The sequence below is a fragment of the Xyrauchen texanus genome, chromosome 4 (assembly GCF_025860055.1).
Source record: "Xyrauchen texanus isolate HMW12.3.18 chromosome 4, RBS_HiC_50CHRs, whole genome shotgun sequence".
NCBI lineage: Eukaryota > Metazoa > Chordata > Actinopteri > Cypriniformes > Catostomidae > Xyrauchen > Xyrauchen texanus.
This window is the reverse complement of record NC_068279.1, coordinates 8,114,451-8,130,917: the sequence shown is the minus strand read 5'-3', so window position 1 is coordinate 8,130,917 and position 16,467 is coordinate 8,114,451. Positions and strand designations below refer to the sequence as shown.

The following is a 16,467-nucleotide window of genomic DNA, read 5'->3' as shown; positions in this document are numbered from 1 at the left end:
AGTCTGAGGTCCAGAGAGCTCTGGAGCAGGTTTTCTTAAAGGATGTCTCTGTACATTGCTGCATTCATCTTTCCCTCGATCCTAACTAGTCTCCCAGTTCCTGCCGCTAAAAAGCATCCCCCCAGCATGATGCTGCCGCCACCATGCTTCACTGTAGGGATGGTATTGGCCAGGTGATGAGTGGTGCCTGGTTTCCTCCAGACATGACGCTTGCCATTCAGGCCAAAGTTTTCATCAGACCAGAGAATTTTGTTTCTCATGGTCTGAGAGTCCTTCAGGTGCCTTTTGGCAAACTCCAGGTGGGCTGTCATGTGCCTTTTACATGACAGCCTTCCGTCTGGCCACTCTACCATTCAGGCCTGATTGGTGGAGTGCTGCAGAGATGGTTGTTCTTCTGGAAGGTTCTCCTCTCTCCACAGAGAAATGGTGGAGCTCTGTCAGAGTGACCATCGGGTTCTTGGTCACCTCCCCGACTAAGGCCCTTCTCCCCCGATGTCTCAGTTTGGCCAGGCGGCCAGCTCTAGGAAGAGTCCTGATGGTGCCAAACTTCTTCTATTTATGGATGATGGAGGCCACTGTGCTCATTGGGACCTTCAATGCTGCAGAATCTTTTCTGTACCCTTCCCCGGATCTGTGCCTCCATACAATCCTGTCTCGGAGGTCTACAGACAATTCCTTGGACTTCATGGCTTGGAGTTCAATTTTGAGTGTCATGGCAAAGGCTGTGAATACTTATGTAAATGTGATTTTTTTCCCCATTTTTTATTTGTAATACATTTGCAAAGATTTCAAACGAACTTCTTTCTCGTTGTCATTATGGGGTATTGTTTGTAGAATTTTTAGGAAAATAATTAATTTAATCCATTTTGGAATAAGGCTGTAACATAACAAAATGTGGAAAAAGTGAAGTGCTGTGAATACTTTCTGGATGCACTGTAAATGCTTGTTTTCTCGTGAAGTTTTTTGGTATGTTGGTTTAAACACATAGTTCAAAATGGTTTAAAAGGTATGCTCCAGGTTCAATACAAGTTACGGTCAGTTAACAGCATTTGTTGCATTATGTTAATTTCCATAAAAATGAAGCATTAAGTTAAAAATTACAGTAAGACACCTAATGAAACTGAATAGGCCCAGTCCATAAATGCTAAAATACACATAGTTTCAAAAGTATAGCCACATTATGTAAACATTATACATGCTAACAGGATTTGAGTGTGATGTAATCATTTACAAAACATATTTGTGTAAAGTTATAGCCTATCCAATATTACAAATTTGTTGGCATGACGATTTAGCAGCCAGTAAGCATTGATATCTGGTTATTAAATGCTGTAACATCAGCAAATCCCTGATTTTATAACACTAAAATCATGTTAACACCTATAATGTTTAGATCTTGTGACTACAACTTACATATGTTTTACATTTATGGACTTGCCACATTTACTTCCATTGTAAGTGCCTAACAGTAACAGGGACAAGTCGACACAATTTTTTGAGGAGATCAACATTATGCCACAAATGCTGTCTATTAAGCTTAACTTGGAACCTGTAACATTTCTATATGTGCCTTTGCAGAAATACTCACTGGAGTAAAGAGTGTGATTGCTAGCCTTGGTCTGCTCTATTAATTGTTTTACTTCAGCTTTGTTAACATATTTATTATTATTATTATTTAGTACACACAGACACACACAGACACACAAAGAACAGTGGATGGCTTTCTCAATGGTGCCACTGTCTGGTTGGGATGCATAAGTGCACCTTGCTCCACTGACTGTAATTGCTGCTTCTCTGAATGTAATTATTTGATGTGACACTCTTAGCTCAGCACAAAGCTTAAAGAAACTCAGTCAGTGACTAGCTTAGAGGCATTTGAGTCGTTATGCAGATATTTAGAAGTGTGTAGCATGTGTGTAACTCTGTTTATAACCAGGCAGATGTTCTCTGGGGGGTATGTTTCCCTTTCCTCTTGGCTCCTCCAGCCTTCTTACACATTACCAAGCTGCCAGTCTCCAGCTAATAACCACACACTCTCTTGGCTTCCATCTTGCTCGAATCCACCACTCACGGTCCTGAAGGTGCCTTCCTCTTCTTTTTAAGCACTTGCTTGTAACTCTCTTTTCACCCAACTGCCATGGCAGTTAATCAGATCAAGGAGTAGTTTATGATTGAGTATTCAAACGGAACGTCCCTGCTGAAAAGATCAGTGTGGCTCATCACACCCACATTCCCACCCAGCTTTTTAAATAGCTTAAAGTAAAATGTTCCACTTTAAAAAAGTTTTACACCTAAAGATATATTCATAAATGTTTGAAATGATGTTCACTCACTTGAGACTAAAGGAATGTTTCACCCAAAAATTAAATTTCTGTAATAATTTACTCAACCTTATGTAGTTACAAATATGTATGACCAAATCCTCTTTCATGGCAAGTCAGTCCAGTCCAGTCATCTTTGTGTAACAGGAGCCAGCTGGTAAGTGATAGTTGTGTGGTATGTGTAAACATCACTCCCCTGGCTTTAAGAGGCACACTAGCGACTGATGCTAGAGGCTGTAGACTTTAGCCTCCTCGTTAGCGTGCACACCGTGGCAGGCGTGAACTGGGGAGCGGAAGCCTTTCCTCTCTTCCTCCTCCTCCGTGCGGACGAGACTGGCAGCGCTGGCTCGTTGACCAAGGCAGGCGTGGGGGTTGGCTCGCTGGCAGGCGGGGCAGGCGTGAAGGGACGAGCCATGGACGACTGGGGGGGTTACCACTGTGGGAGGAGAGGCAGGGTCCTCCTCAACGACGCCCACAGTGAACGGCGAGCCGCAGGCCAGCAGTGTCTCCTCCACGAATTTGCGAAGCGTCCAGCCGCGCGTTGCCAGTGGCAACCACTCCTTGAGCGAACTGTTCAGGTTGGCCCTGAAGAAAACCACCAGGGAGGAGTCTGGGAAGTCTGCGATACTCGCCAGCTCGAGGAAATCGCGGATGTGGTCCTCCACAGGACGGTCCTCTTGCATTAAGCTGAGCAGACGACAGTTGGCTTGTAACACCGCTAGATCCATATCAAGACAGACAGGAACAAAGGAAACATCCACGATGGGAAAACAGAAACCAAAAACAAGAAAACATTCAAAGGGCACATGAACTGAGCGAGCAGGGCAAAACAACAACATCCAGGCATCTACAAACAAGCAACGATCGACAGAGGAATCGAGGAACAGCAGGGTTTAAATACACAGAGACACGATAATGACAAAACGACAATCAGGTGAGAACAATAACACAGTGATGAGGGCCGGGAATCATGGTAATTGAAGTCTGTGACGGCGACACAAGAAACACGGGGCAGACAACCAGGGATCGTAACAATATCTGTACCTAAAAGGTGATTGGCTCTTTACCTGTAAGGCGGGACTTCCTTTTCTACATCAGCCACGTGATCTACTTTTTTTATATTTTTCTGTGCTTTTTTAAGCTTTGAAGTGAGTCACTATCAACTGCCATTTTATCGAATAGACAGACCATGATTCATTGGAATTTTTCCTGTTTTGTTGCACATTAGAAAGACATATGGGTTTGGATTGACATGAGAGTAAATTATGACAGAATTTTCATTTTTGGGTGGACTATCCATTTAAGGCCTGTAAGTCAAGTTGGATCAGTGACATTTGGATCACCGTTTGATATCCTCCAATAACATTGCATAATTTCTCTCTGTTTCTCTCAGATGTGCATGACAGTATGGCAAGGTTTCGCTCTGTTGGGGTGTGGAACTACACTATGTTGACCCTGGCAGAACATGAGAGGGTTTTGTACGTGGGAGCCCGAGAGCACATCTTCGCCCTGGATCCCAACGACATCAGCAGACAGCTCCGACCGCAGGTATCTTCAACAAAGAAAACACATTTCTTATTTCTTCATTTAAAAAGCCCTGCACCCACTAAATACTAATCCACAAACCATCAACCGACAAGAGACCATTAGCATTTTATCAATCAAAAATATCAGCATTTAAAAATGACTCACTCTTTCAATGCCTGAGCCATTTGTGTTAAATTGCAGGTTGCGGCAGTCAATAGGGAGTACACATTTTACATGCAGAATACTATTTGCTTGCAAAAGTCACATCTTTCTCATTCTCTCTCTCTCTCTCTCTCTCTCTCTCTCTCTCTCTCTTTCTTAGATTGAGTGGTCTGCTCCTGTGGAAAAGAAAAGAGAGTGTGCAGCGAAGGGGAAAAATAACCAGGTACTGGCTAATGTTGCATCCTTTATGTTATAACAGCTTTACATTGTATGGCCCTTGTGAAATGCATTTACTCTCCCCTCCCTCTCACCTTCTTCTCTTTGTGTCTTTCAGACTGAGTGTTTCAACTACATTCGCTTCTTGCAGAGCTACAACCACACACACCTATACACATGTGGAACATATGCCTTCCAGCCCAAATGCACCTACATTGTGAGTGTCCACTTGGATTATTGTCTACTACACTGATCAATCTGTCAGACCCGCATGATCAAGTGGGGCAAGCTGCAAGTCCTTACGACATTGAATCACTTGCAGGATATGAATTATGGATATGAAAAATTACATTTTCACTAGTTAAAATGCTAATTCTCAGTATCAGTATTGGAATTACTAGCGAGATTGCACACTTTTGATATCAGACTTTAAATTTGCACTAGTAAAAACTTTAAGGACTCAATCAACTTTCAAGAATGCCCAAAGCGCAGCACTAAGCACTACAACCGTGTGCTACATCTTATAAAATTGGTATGAGAGTGCTAATTTTAAGTGCAGTTTTTGTGCCAGGGCAAAGTGCATGTGGCCAAGTCTAAATTCGTTCCAAAACCCGGAGCGAGAAAAATTTGTATTGTATTTATAATCTAATTTGTATTGATATTTTTCCACCTGTTGTTGTAGAGTGATTTGTTATGTCACTGCAAAAGAAGCTGGTTAAAGAAGTTGTGGAGAGGATAAAATGTTTGGATTTGGTATATGATTGTTTTGACCATTTCGTTATTTATTATTTGTGCGTACCGATACAATCACTATTAATAGGCTTCTAGCCATGATTTGTGTCAGTAGATGAAAATTATTACGAAAACTTATGAATAGCGGCGGCTGTGGCTCAGTCAGTAGAGCGGGTCAGCCACTAATCGCAGGGTTGGTGGTTTGAATCCCACCCCACACGACTCCACATGCCAAAGTGTCCTTGGGCAAGACACTGAACCCCAAGTTGCTCCCAATGGTAGACTAGCACCTTACATAGCAGCTCTGCTGCCATTGGTGTATGAATGTTTGTGTGAATGGGTGAATGAGATGATTTGAATACCGTTGCACCTTAAAAAGGTGCTATATAAGTGCAGACCATTTACAAATTAGTAATTTTCTAAGCATAAAAAGGAGTATGTCAATATTACTATTATTCTAATTTGTTGCATACAGTCCATTTACACTACCAATTAATTGTGAATGTGTTGTCTTTGTTTGTATCGCTGATGCTTGACAGGCAATGGAGTATATAATAGGACGCAGATGGTGCAATAACTAATTAATTAATTTACACTTGACCCAGCCCATTAATGTCCTGCACATGAAATATCGCCAAACCCACTTGCGCCTAGACTTAGCGCATGCTTGCCCAAAAATACCAAAACTTCATGGCCATGCGCTGCACTTAGCGCTCTTAAATTAGAGCCCTAATTCTTTATATAAAAAATGGCAGCATTACTTGCACAAATACACATTCTTGATAGCAAAAATTTTATTTCAACTAGTGAAAAAACATGCACTGTTGTATATAATTACATTTAACTTGTAGAATTTTACAATGATATGTCATTCACTCATGACAGACATCTGTAATTCATTTCTTAAAATTCCAATTTCACATATCAGAAATGCACTTCTTAATAGGATAAATGATAAGTTTTGATATCAATAATTACATTGTCAGTAGTGCAAATGTCCATTCCTTATATCAACAATTGAATTACAACAAGCACATTTTTGAATTTTGTATTTCATTTTAACAAATGGCAATGTAAATTTCACTCATTTGTATTGTGATTGTAAATAGTAGTAAGCCTTTTAAGATATATTTACTGTTCTATATTTATTGCTCTTCGGTTTACTGATATCGAAATTAATTTCCTGAAATACAATATCTAACATGCTGAAATAGATTTATAGATATCAGAAATTAGCATTTTCACTTGTTGTAATTATATCTTTATATCAGGAATGGATATTTTTACTAGTAACAATGTAATTATTAAGATAAAAAAAATTACAATATTAAGTAGTAAGAAGTACATAAACGATATGTGTGTTTGGTATTTCAAAAAGTAATAAATTAATAATAGATATCTGTAATTGTGTTTTGAACAGGAGTGAAAGATTGTTGAAAATGCAATTGCAGATATCAGTAATTAGTTTTTTTTTTTTTATTGTAATTCCATTTATTATTTCAAGAATGTGTATTTCTGTGAGTAATGATGTCATTAAGTGTAGCGGTTAGCGTGCTGCGCTACAAACCTGGCGACCTGAGTTCGATTCCTGCTCATGGCCAACACCAGTGATGATTATCTGAACCGGTCTAGGGCCTCCCCTAGGTCGACTCAGCCTAAAATGAGTACCTGGTGAGGTGTGTAAACATTGCCACTGGGGAGACAAAGGTTGGTCGGGCGTGGCGCTGGCCACCCACCCCCTTGTGTACCGTTCCAGCCTTCATAGGTGCTCGCTAACAGCACTTGCCCCTACAGTCTGTTAAGGCTAAATGGGGGATCTTTGTCTTTGTTTTTTGTGTGTGTGTGTGTGTGTGTGGATGTTCAAGCCATATGTGTTTCTGTCTTGTCTGATAGAATGCAGATCACTTCAATCTGGACAGTGCCGCCCTAGAGGACGGCAAAGGAAAGTGCCCTTACGACCCTGCCAAGGGTCATACAGGACTCATTGTTGGTGAGTCATCTATGTGTACAGGTTTCTGACCTGTGAAATATACTGTATCTTTCAACCCTGCTCCAGTATTATTATTATCATTCTTGTGTGTGGGTCAGTGTGTGAGTGTTCCATATTTAGTTTGGTGCCGTCTACAGAAGTGTGTATGGCTCCTCTCTTCACACTTGGGAGCAAATGGAATCCCTCTTTAATATCTCATAACTGTAAGGCTCTAGACAGGTGGGTCTGCCTGTGCATCTGTTCCTGCTCTAAGCATTCATCTCCTCTGTTTTAGACAAAGAGTTGTACTCCGCCACCCTTAATAACTTCCTGGGCACAGAGCCTGTGATCCTGAGGAACCTGGGACAGCAACATTACAGTATGAAGAGTGAATACCTACCTGCTTGGCTCAATGGTAAGTCCACAAACACAAGTCCACAAAAAATAACACATCCCTGCTAAATAATTGTTTCATCCAGCCCTTTATCTAGTGTCTCTACAGTTCTGTATCCACAATTATAACGCATTGTTCCTTTTAATTCTCCTTTCACCTCCTAATCTGTTGACTGGACCAGAGCCAAACTTTGTGGGTTCTGCACTGGTGCGGGAGAGCCGGAACAGTAAAGATGGAGATGATGATAAGATCTACTTCTTCTTTAGTGAGAGAGCAGTGGAGCTGGACTGCGACAGTGATCTGACAGTGGCACGAGTGGCACGTGTTTGTAAGGTAAGAAAGTAACCTCCAACCTCTTCAGTACTATAGAATCACAATCTGTTCTCTGAAGACATAAACTGTACTCCTGTCCAAAACCTCAACCAATGGGACTAAGACCGGCTCACTATCCTGTCTTTTACACAGCTAAGTACCAAAATAAGTATATGTACATGAGTACATGAAATATTGATTTGTGTTGAAATTAAGTTGCTGTGTGCGAAGAGTCTCTAGAAACTCAGATTTGCATTGGAGTTTATATTGTGAAAATGACCATCTGACATAAAACTTTGATGTTGGCTTGACAAAGACTTGAAAGTTTTTCTGAAAGTTTTAACTAGTTTTAAAAGTTTGATGGTTGTACAGATTTTACAGTAAGACAAACAGACAGGTAGCTAGATAGACAGATAGTCAGACTAAACCATCAGATAGACAGACATAAAGACAGACAGACAAAAAAGAAAAGGAAGGAAGAAAGAAAGAAAGAAAGAAAGAGAGAGAGAGAGATAGAGAGAGTGAGTGAGTGAGTGAGTGAGTGAGTGAGTGAGTGAGTGAGTGAGTGAGTGAGTGTGTGTGTGTGTGTGTGTGTGTGTGTGTGTGTGTGTGTGTGTGTGTGTGTGTGTGTGTGTGTGTGTGTGTGTGTGTGTGTGTGTGTTGGCCTGCTAGAACATTCCATCAATGAAAGTCTATGAAATTTGGGGGATTTGGTGATGGATGGATGGATCGTGTAGATATAGTGGCAAAAGCTATAGTGCAAAATGTAATGAAAACAAATGTAACTAATTTTGTGATGGTAAGATGCTTTTTGTGATTAACAAATTACAACAGTACTTGTTCAAAATAACTACTTATGAAAAAGTTGCACAATTTCCTGTTAATTTCAAACAGATTTGGTATTTCATTACATCTCAAGTATTCTATAAACAATTGAATCTCCATTGTGCTTGGATCAGTCAATGTGAGCCCACTTTGAACATTACATAGAATCATAACAAATCTATTAACCCCACTTAAGAAATAATTATTTTTTACACATTGTACAGATATTGAAAAACTTTAATTTTAATCACCTTGAACAATGAAAATAACAAACAAGAATTTAGTCTCAAAATATACAGTATGTGATCATTTCAGGGGTTTTCAGTAGCTACATAAATATGCAACATTGTACAAATTATTAAAAATGAGGCCAAATTGACACAAATCAATCTTTAGAGAAAGAAAGAAAGAAAGAAAGAAAGAAAGAAAGAAAGAAAGAAAGTTCAGTCACTTGTCATAACTAGACTGGACTACTGTAACGCTCTCATTGCAGGCCTTCCTGCTTGTGCTATTAGACCTCTCCAAATGATCCAGAATGCAGCAGCACGTCTGGTCTTTAATGAACCTAAGAGAGCACATGTTACACCACTCTTTGTCTCTCTCCACTGGCTGCCGGTTGATGCACGTATCAAATTCAAGGCCCTGATGCTGGCATACAGAACAGTCACTGGGTCTGCTCCAGCATACCTAAAAACATTTATGCAGAGCTATGTTCCCACCAGAAGCCTGCGGTCGGCTAAGGAACGTCGCCTTGTCGTAACAAAACAAAGAGGCACCAAAACACTTTCCCGGACTTTCAGTTTCATCATACCACGGTAGTGGAATCAACTTCCCAACTCCATCCGGGAAGCTAACTCACTCTCTATCTTCAAAAAACGGCTAAAATCACATCTTTTCCAAAAGCACTTAACCGGTCAAAAAAATAAAAAATTATTTACATTTCTTGTTGCACTTAAATCTGTTTTGTATACTATTCTGATGATAGTGAAACTTTGTAGTATGGCACTTTTCGTACCACTGTCTCCTTAAAATGATTCGCTTATGTTTTCCTCTTTTGTAAGTCCCTTTGGATAAAAGCGTCTGCCAAATGAATAAATGTAAATGTAAATGTAAGTTGGATTTAGAATAGTCTTGGTCCGCATGATGTTCCGTCAGTGAAAGTCTATGAGATTTTTGATTGTCACTTTGTCAAGCCAACATAATTATTTTATTAGCTTACTTGTAGAGATCGTAGAGTGACATGAGAAGTTGGAAAGATTACTTGCAATACCTTGATGACCGGTGAAATATCCCAAATGACCAATCAGATTAGAGTATTCCAGAGAGCCGTGTAATTAACATTTTGCGCAACAATTGGTTCAAATTATGGTTCCTTTGAGAAAAATCATCCTTTTAAGAATAATCTCATAACGCTGATTATCTATATTTATATTTTTTCAGACTAACTTCTTAAACATGCAGAGACCATGCATGGGAAATCTCTGTAATAACTGTCCTGCAAGTCCCTTTGGATAAAAACATCTGTTTGATGACTTCTTACATCTCTTATCAGGGAGACCTAGGAGGTACACGGACCCTGCAGAAAAAGTGGACCACCTTTCAGAAGGCTCAGTTGATGTGCTCCCTCCCAGAGCGCCACATCACCTTTAATAACCTGCGGGCCGTCTTTACCCTGCCTGGAGCAGACTGGAGGAGCACAAGTTTCTATGGCATCTTCCATGCACAGTGGTGAGTGAGCTCTGCTGCCATACCAGCCTGTCTCATTAATATTTCTCACTTTGACGTACTTGTGAAAGTCATTCTGCCTCTGCTTACATAAAGTGCCTCTGTGCCAAACATCCAGCCGTGTACCTCAACTGTAGAAAATGCTGCACTGTCATTAAGTTGACAGTAAAGCTATTACTGTAATAAACCCACCAATGTAGTGCAGTCATTTAGTTCAGACTGACTGACTACTTTTGCACTCTCTCTCTCTTTTTTCCCTTTTTTTCTATCTCAGGGGGGATGTGGATGCGTCTGCTGTGTGTCAGTATCAGATTGGGGAGGTGAAAACTGTGTTCGACGGGCCATATAAAGAATACAGGGAGTCGTCTCAGCGATGGGGCCGGTACACTGGCACTCTGCCCAGTCCACGACCTGGAGCGGTGAGATGGGAGGGCAAGAGGGTGTCTGTGACAAAGCAGGCTGCTAAAAATAGCAAAAGCTTTTCATATGAAAATGCACTGTAATTTTTCACCACAAAATTAGAACTTAATACATGACCCATTGGCTGGTGAGTATTTACTCATTCCAACATTTTACAAACATCAACATTTGAACAGAGGCATGTTGATGTAACAAACGTGTTCTGGTAAGTCTGGTCTGTTACGGCTTGACAAGTTTTTGTCATTTGGCACATTGTTATTTTCATCGACTAAAATTAAATGCCAATTGGAGTGGACACACTTTTTAAAATGGAGGACATTCTATTAGTGAATGACTCTTGCACACTGGCGTGAAATAGGGATAAATACCCCCGCTTGGACTGCTTTTTTCCACTGACAAAGTTGATCTTCAGAAAGCTGACAGCATCACTGCTTGGGTGTGGCAACAGGTGATCACACACACACTCCGTCTCTCTCTCTCTCTCTCTCTCTCTCTCTCTCTCTCTCTCTCCTTCACTCACATACACACACATATCCATCCATCCTTGTTTATACAATAACTTGTCAGAAACAGCACAAGCCGTGATACTATTCCTGAAGTAAACATTTTGAATTAGCAATGATGGCTTGGACGCATCATTTGGTTTGAACCAGCAACGGCAGATTCTGATCCGTTGCGTAAGAAAGTAGTTCCATGCACAAATGTTTTAAGTGTTTTCCAAAAAATTTTAAATGTACTTGTTCATTGTACTGCTGCATATAAGCAATATCACACTCGCAATTGTGCTATATGGCCCTAAATCAGCACTGCTGTGATTACCTACTACGGCACTCGACCTGCGGCCGAATCACAGCAGTGCTGATGTAGGACCATATTGCACTCTTGCTCGTGTGATATTGCTTAAAAATATATTATATATATACACTCACCTAAAGGATTATTAGGAACACCTGTTCAATTTCTCATTAATGCAATTATCTAATCAACCAATCACATGGCAGTTGCTACAATGCATTTAGGGGTGTGATCCTGGTCAAGACAATCTCCTGAACTCCAAACTGAATGTCAGAATGGGAAAGAAAGGTGATATAAGCAATTTTGAGCGTGGCATGGTTGTTGGTGCCAGATGGGCCGGTCTGAGTGTTTCACAATCTGCTCAGTTACTGGGATTTTCACGCACAACCATTTCTAGGGTTTACAAAGAATGGTGTGAAAAGGGAAAAACATCCAGTATCGCGGCAGTCCTGTGGGCTGAAAATGCCTTGTTGATGCTAGAGGTCAGAGGAGAATGGGCCGACTGATTCAAGCTGATAGAAGAGCAACTTTGCCTGAAATAACCACTCGTTACAACCGAGGTATGCAGCAAAGCATTTGTGAAGCCACAACACGCACAACCTTGAGGCGGATGGGCTACAACAGCAGAAGACCCCACCGGGTACCACTCATCTCCACTACAAATAGGAAAAAGAGGCTACAATTTGCAAGAGCTCACCAAAATTGGACAGTTGAAGACTGGAAAAATGTTGCCTGGTCTGATGAGTCTCGATTTCTGTTGAGACATTCAGATGGTAGAGTCAGAATTTGGCGTAAACAGAATGAGAACATGGATCCATCATGCCTTGTTACCACTGTGCAGGCTGGTGGTGGTGGTGTAATGGTGTGGGGGATGTTTTCTTGGCACACTTTAGGCCCCTTAGTGCCAATTGGGCATCGTTTAAATGCACGGCCTACATGAGCATTGTTTCTGACCATGTCCATCCCTTTATGGCCACCATGTACCCATCCTCTGATGGCTACTTCCAGCAGGATAATGCACCATGTCACAAAGCTCGAATCATTTCAAATTGGTTTCTTGAACATGACAATGAGTTCACTGTACTAAAATGGCCCCCACAGTCACCAGATCTCAACCCAATAGAGCATCTTTGGGATGTGGTGGAACGGGAGCTTCGTGCCCTGGATGTGCATCCCACAAATCTCCATCAACTGCAAGATGCTATCCTATCAATATGGGCCAACATTTCTAAAGAATGCTTTCAGCACCTTGTTGAATCAATGCCACGTAGAATTAAGGCAGTTCTGAAGGCGAAAGGGGGTCAAACACAGTATTAGTATGGTGTTCCTAATAATCCTTTAGGTGAGTGTATAAAAGACATCAAAATATGAATGTAATTTGTTCTGATTTTATTTGGCTTTTGTTATTTCCACAGTGCATCACAAACTTTGACAGAGAAAATGGCTATAACAGTTCTCTACAGCTGCCTGACGCTACTCTGAACTTTGCCAAGAAACATCCACTAATGGAGCTAAAGGTGGAAGCTCGCCCCCTACTGCTTACTAAAGGAATCAACTTCACTCGCCTCGCTGTGGACAGAGTGAGCTCACTGGACCAGAGATCCTACAACATGCTCTTCATAGGGACAGGTATGCTTGGATTGGATAAATGGATGGATGGATGAAGCTAGCACAGTTAACAAGGGCAGCATCTGTTGGTTACATGGGTTACTTTAGTGATTTACTCTGTCCTGTTTGTTCTTGTGTTGTCTAAACCACAAACAAGATAGATTTGCCAAAGAAGCTATTTATAAGTCATAATGTTGTATCTAAGTAAGAATGCCACCTCCGTCAATTGATTCTAGTCATGCAGGAAGGTCAGTCATCGAAGTAAACATTGAAAAGATGATTTTGGCCTTGGCACTCTCAAATACACAATTTCTCTGTGTGTGTGTATGTGTGTGTGTGTGTGTGTGTGTGGCAGGCAGACAACACTTCATTTGTCCAGCTGTATCGTGCAAAGAAAGTGTACTATTAAACATAGATAGACAAGATAGGCTTCAAAGTTAGCCATTTTTAACATTGAGATTAAAGAAGCAAGTTACAATCTACAGTAAATGCAATTGTAAATAATGAATGGCATGTCCAAACCACACCCAGGAGTAGTTTTAACTCCTAGGTTAAGTATTTTAGGGATGTGCACATGAACAGGGGGAAATATCACCAAGCAAACACCAATAGCAGAGCAAACGTGTCAGTGCATTTCATCATAATTTAAGGTGAACTAAAAGAAGCCTGTTCACCAAATAATTATACACTAGCCTTAAAGTTTCCATTTCCATTAAGATGTGGCCTTACATTTAAGGAACATGTCCACTGGCATGGAAAAAATCCTCTCAACACCGCTCACCACTCTAGAGAGCTGATGCTTTTGACAGTGTTAAAGCAAAAGTGTATTTATGTATTAGTTTCACAGTTAATATAATCATTATATATATTTGCGATTCTGGAGGTACATTTTTTTACACCAGCCACAGTATTGTCACAATAAATGCATGCAGTACTTCATCATTTGAAGTCCTGCAGCAACCTTAGAATTACCTTTTGATGTTAAAGCGCTTGCGACATACGTCACTGCTTTCAGCGCATAGTGATTGGCTGCCACCTGGCATTTTTGCTCCTCATTTATATAAACTCGAGCACTTCTCAACTTTTTTGAATGCATTGAAAACATTCGCTCAGCTTTGCTCACCAAGCACTAGTTGAAAGGTACAGTTACCTTTGCATGTCGAGATTCTGCATGCGAAGAAGTCATGGGTGGATGTTGAGCGCATGTGAAACCAGCAAAAATTGAATTGCCAAGCAGCCTCTTTTTAATGCTGCACTTTATACTCTGGGGGAGTGAGGTGAAAAAGAATCTGGCCCCTAAAATGATATCCTTTTCCATTGTGAAGCTTCAGTGTAGCTGTGTATGAAGCACCACCCAGATAGAAGTCACTGCCAAACCAAGAAACGTCCTATTGGTCAGCATGGGAAATTCGGCTGTCAAAGTTCACCGAATTTGAACGCCACGCAAAATTCCCAAGGCCACCGCGAGTTCAGGGTGCAAAATTCGCAACAATTCTCATTGAGATGACTGATGACTTTTGCCCACCTAAAAAACTGCCATTTTGGACTGGAGAAAAGAGGCAGATTGCGGGCTTCTGCGTGTGTAGGAGAAGTCTTGGATTGGGGATTAAGAATGAACATAGATACTCTGATTTAAAGCAAAGTTGCAAGGTGGATTTATGAAGGACCCCCTGTAGCTTTTTCAATCTTCTCCTCTGTTATCCTTTTTCCACGCTCTCCCTTGTTCTCCCAGACTGAGAAGGGTCAGTGATGCATTAACTGCGACAAGCATTGTGTGGAAGGACAGGATAAAGTACACACGCACACACACAGTTATGTTGGGTCACGGCACCAGCAGGGGCTTATTCAATTTTCCTGTTGGTAATTTGTGTAACTTTGCTCCTAAAATCAATGGTAGAAAAATATGGTATATTAATGATATATTAATAGACTATGTCTCTCCTCTCTCACCTTTTTCTGTTCTTTCTCCCCTTTCCTTCCATTTTTCTTCTCTCTTTTTGTTCAGCGGATGGATGGCTACAGCGTGTTGTGATTTTGGGTTCAGAAGCTCATGTCATTGAAGAGATTCAGCTGTTTGATCGCCGGCAACCAGTGGACAGCCTCACCATCTCTCACAGCAAAGTAATTTCGGATCTCTCTCTGTCTCTGTGTTTTCTCTGTTGATACTGATCCTTAGGGATTCTCTTCAACCCAAGTATACTGCCTCACTGGCACAAACCGGTTTTGGTCAAACCACAACAGAGTATGAAAACACAATGCTCTTTTAACTGGAAATTATTTCACAATACAATCCCACGTGTACTTTCTTCATTATTTCCTGTACAGTGTAAAATAATGTTTTTGGGTATTTGTATTTTATTGTTTTTTAAATAGGTTTTATTAACAATAACTAGAATAGGTTGGTAAGCTCTGCACACTCAAGTCAAAAGTCAAACAGAAATATAAATAAATAAATGTATATATATATATATATATATATATATATATATATATATATATATATATATAGTATATGAGAGAGAGAGATCAGCCACAACATTAAAACCACCTCCCTATTATTGTGTAGGTCCCCCTCGTGCCGCCAAGACTGCACCAACCCGCATCTCAGAATAACATTCTGAGATGCTATTTTTCTCACCACGATTGTACAGAGGGGTTATCTGAGTTACCATAGACTTTGTCAGTTCAAACCAGTCTGGCCATTCTGTGTTAGCCTCTCTCATCAACAAGGCATTTCTGTCCACAGAACAGCCGCTCACTGGATGTTTTTGTTTTTGGCACCACTCTGAGTAAATTCTAGAGACTGTTGTGTGTGAAAGTCCCAGGAGATCAGCAGTTACAGGAATATTCAAACCAGCCCATCTGGCAACAGCAATCATGCCATGCTTCAAATCCCTGAGAAAAAAATAAAATTCAAAGTTTGAAATCAAGCTGCCTTGCGTTATTGTGTAGGCTTAATGAAAATTACCCCATAGCACCACTTAGCGTCCAACCAGCAGTAACCCTGGTGTTAGTCGGTTTGAACGTGAACACCGCACCAGTGTCAAAATTATAATACTGTTGCAAGTCTAATGAACATATTCCCATATCATTCCATTTCCATCTTTATAGAAGTATTTGTACATTGGCTCACGCTCTGAGGTTCTTCAGCTGCCCTTGGCCAACTGCAGCCGGTATCATTCTCAGCCAGACTGCCTGCTATCCAGAGACCCATACTGTGCCTGGGACAGCGAGGGACGTGCCTGCATACGCATTGACCTCCACCGCGGGTAAAGTCATCTATTTCTCGATTGTCCTCCATGTATTTACTTCATCGCTCATTATGCCACTCTACTAACACGATTTTGCTATCATCCATTCATGCCAACTCTAAGCCTCAATAATGTCTTCATGTCTCTTTTGTTCTCTCTTGCCTCCTCTTATTTCCCTTCCATTTCTTCCCTTGATAAGAGCCACCTGTT

At 40.9% G+C, this 16,467-nt stretch overlaps 1 protein-coding gene across 1 annotated transcript in view; it reads left to right on the top strand.

Annotated features, from left to right (window-relative positions):
* LOC127642614 (semaphorin-4C-like) overlaps positions 1-16,467 on the top strand; it is an 81,894-nt gene that overhangs the window by 55,424 nt on the left and 10,003 nt on the right. The window contains exons 3-13 of the mRNA XM_052125219.1: positions 3,715-3,869; positions 4,171-4,233; positions 4,345-4,443; positions 6,852-6,948; positions 7,223-7,342; positions 7,503-7,654; positions 10,011-10,186; positions 10,458-10,602; positions 12,814-13,027; positions 15,012-15,127; positions 16,118-16,275. Coding sequence (XP_051981179.1) covers positions 3,715-3,869; positions 4,171-4,233; positions 4,345-4,443; positions 6,852-6,948; positions 7,223-7,342; positions 7,503-7,654; positions 10,011-10,186; positions 10,458-10,602; positions 12,814-13,027; positions 15,012-15,127; positions 16,118-16,275 — 1,495 coding nt within the window. The remainder of the gene's footprint in view (positions 1-3,714; positions 3,870-4,170; positions 4,234-4,344; positions 4,444-6,851; positions 6,949-7,222; positions 7,343-7,502; positions 7,655-10,010; positions 10,187-10,457; positions 10,603-12,813; positions 13,028-15,011; positions 15,128-16,117; positions 16,276-16,467) is intronic.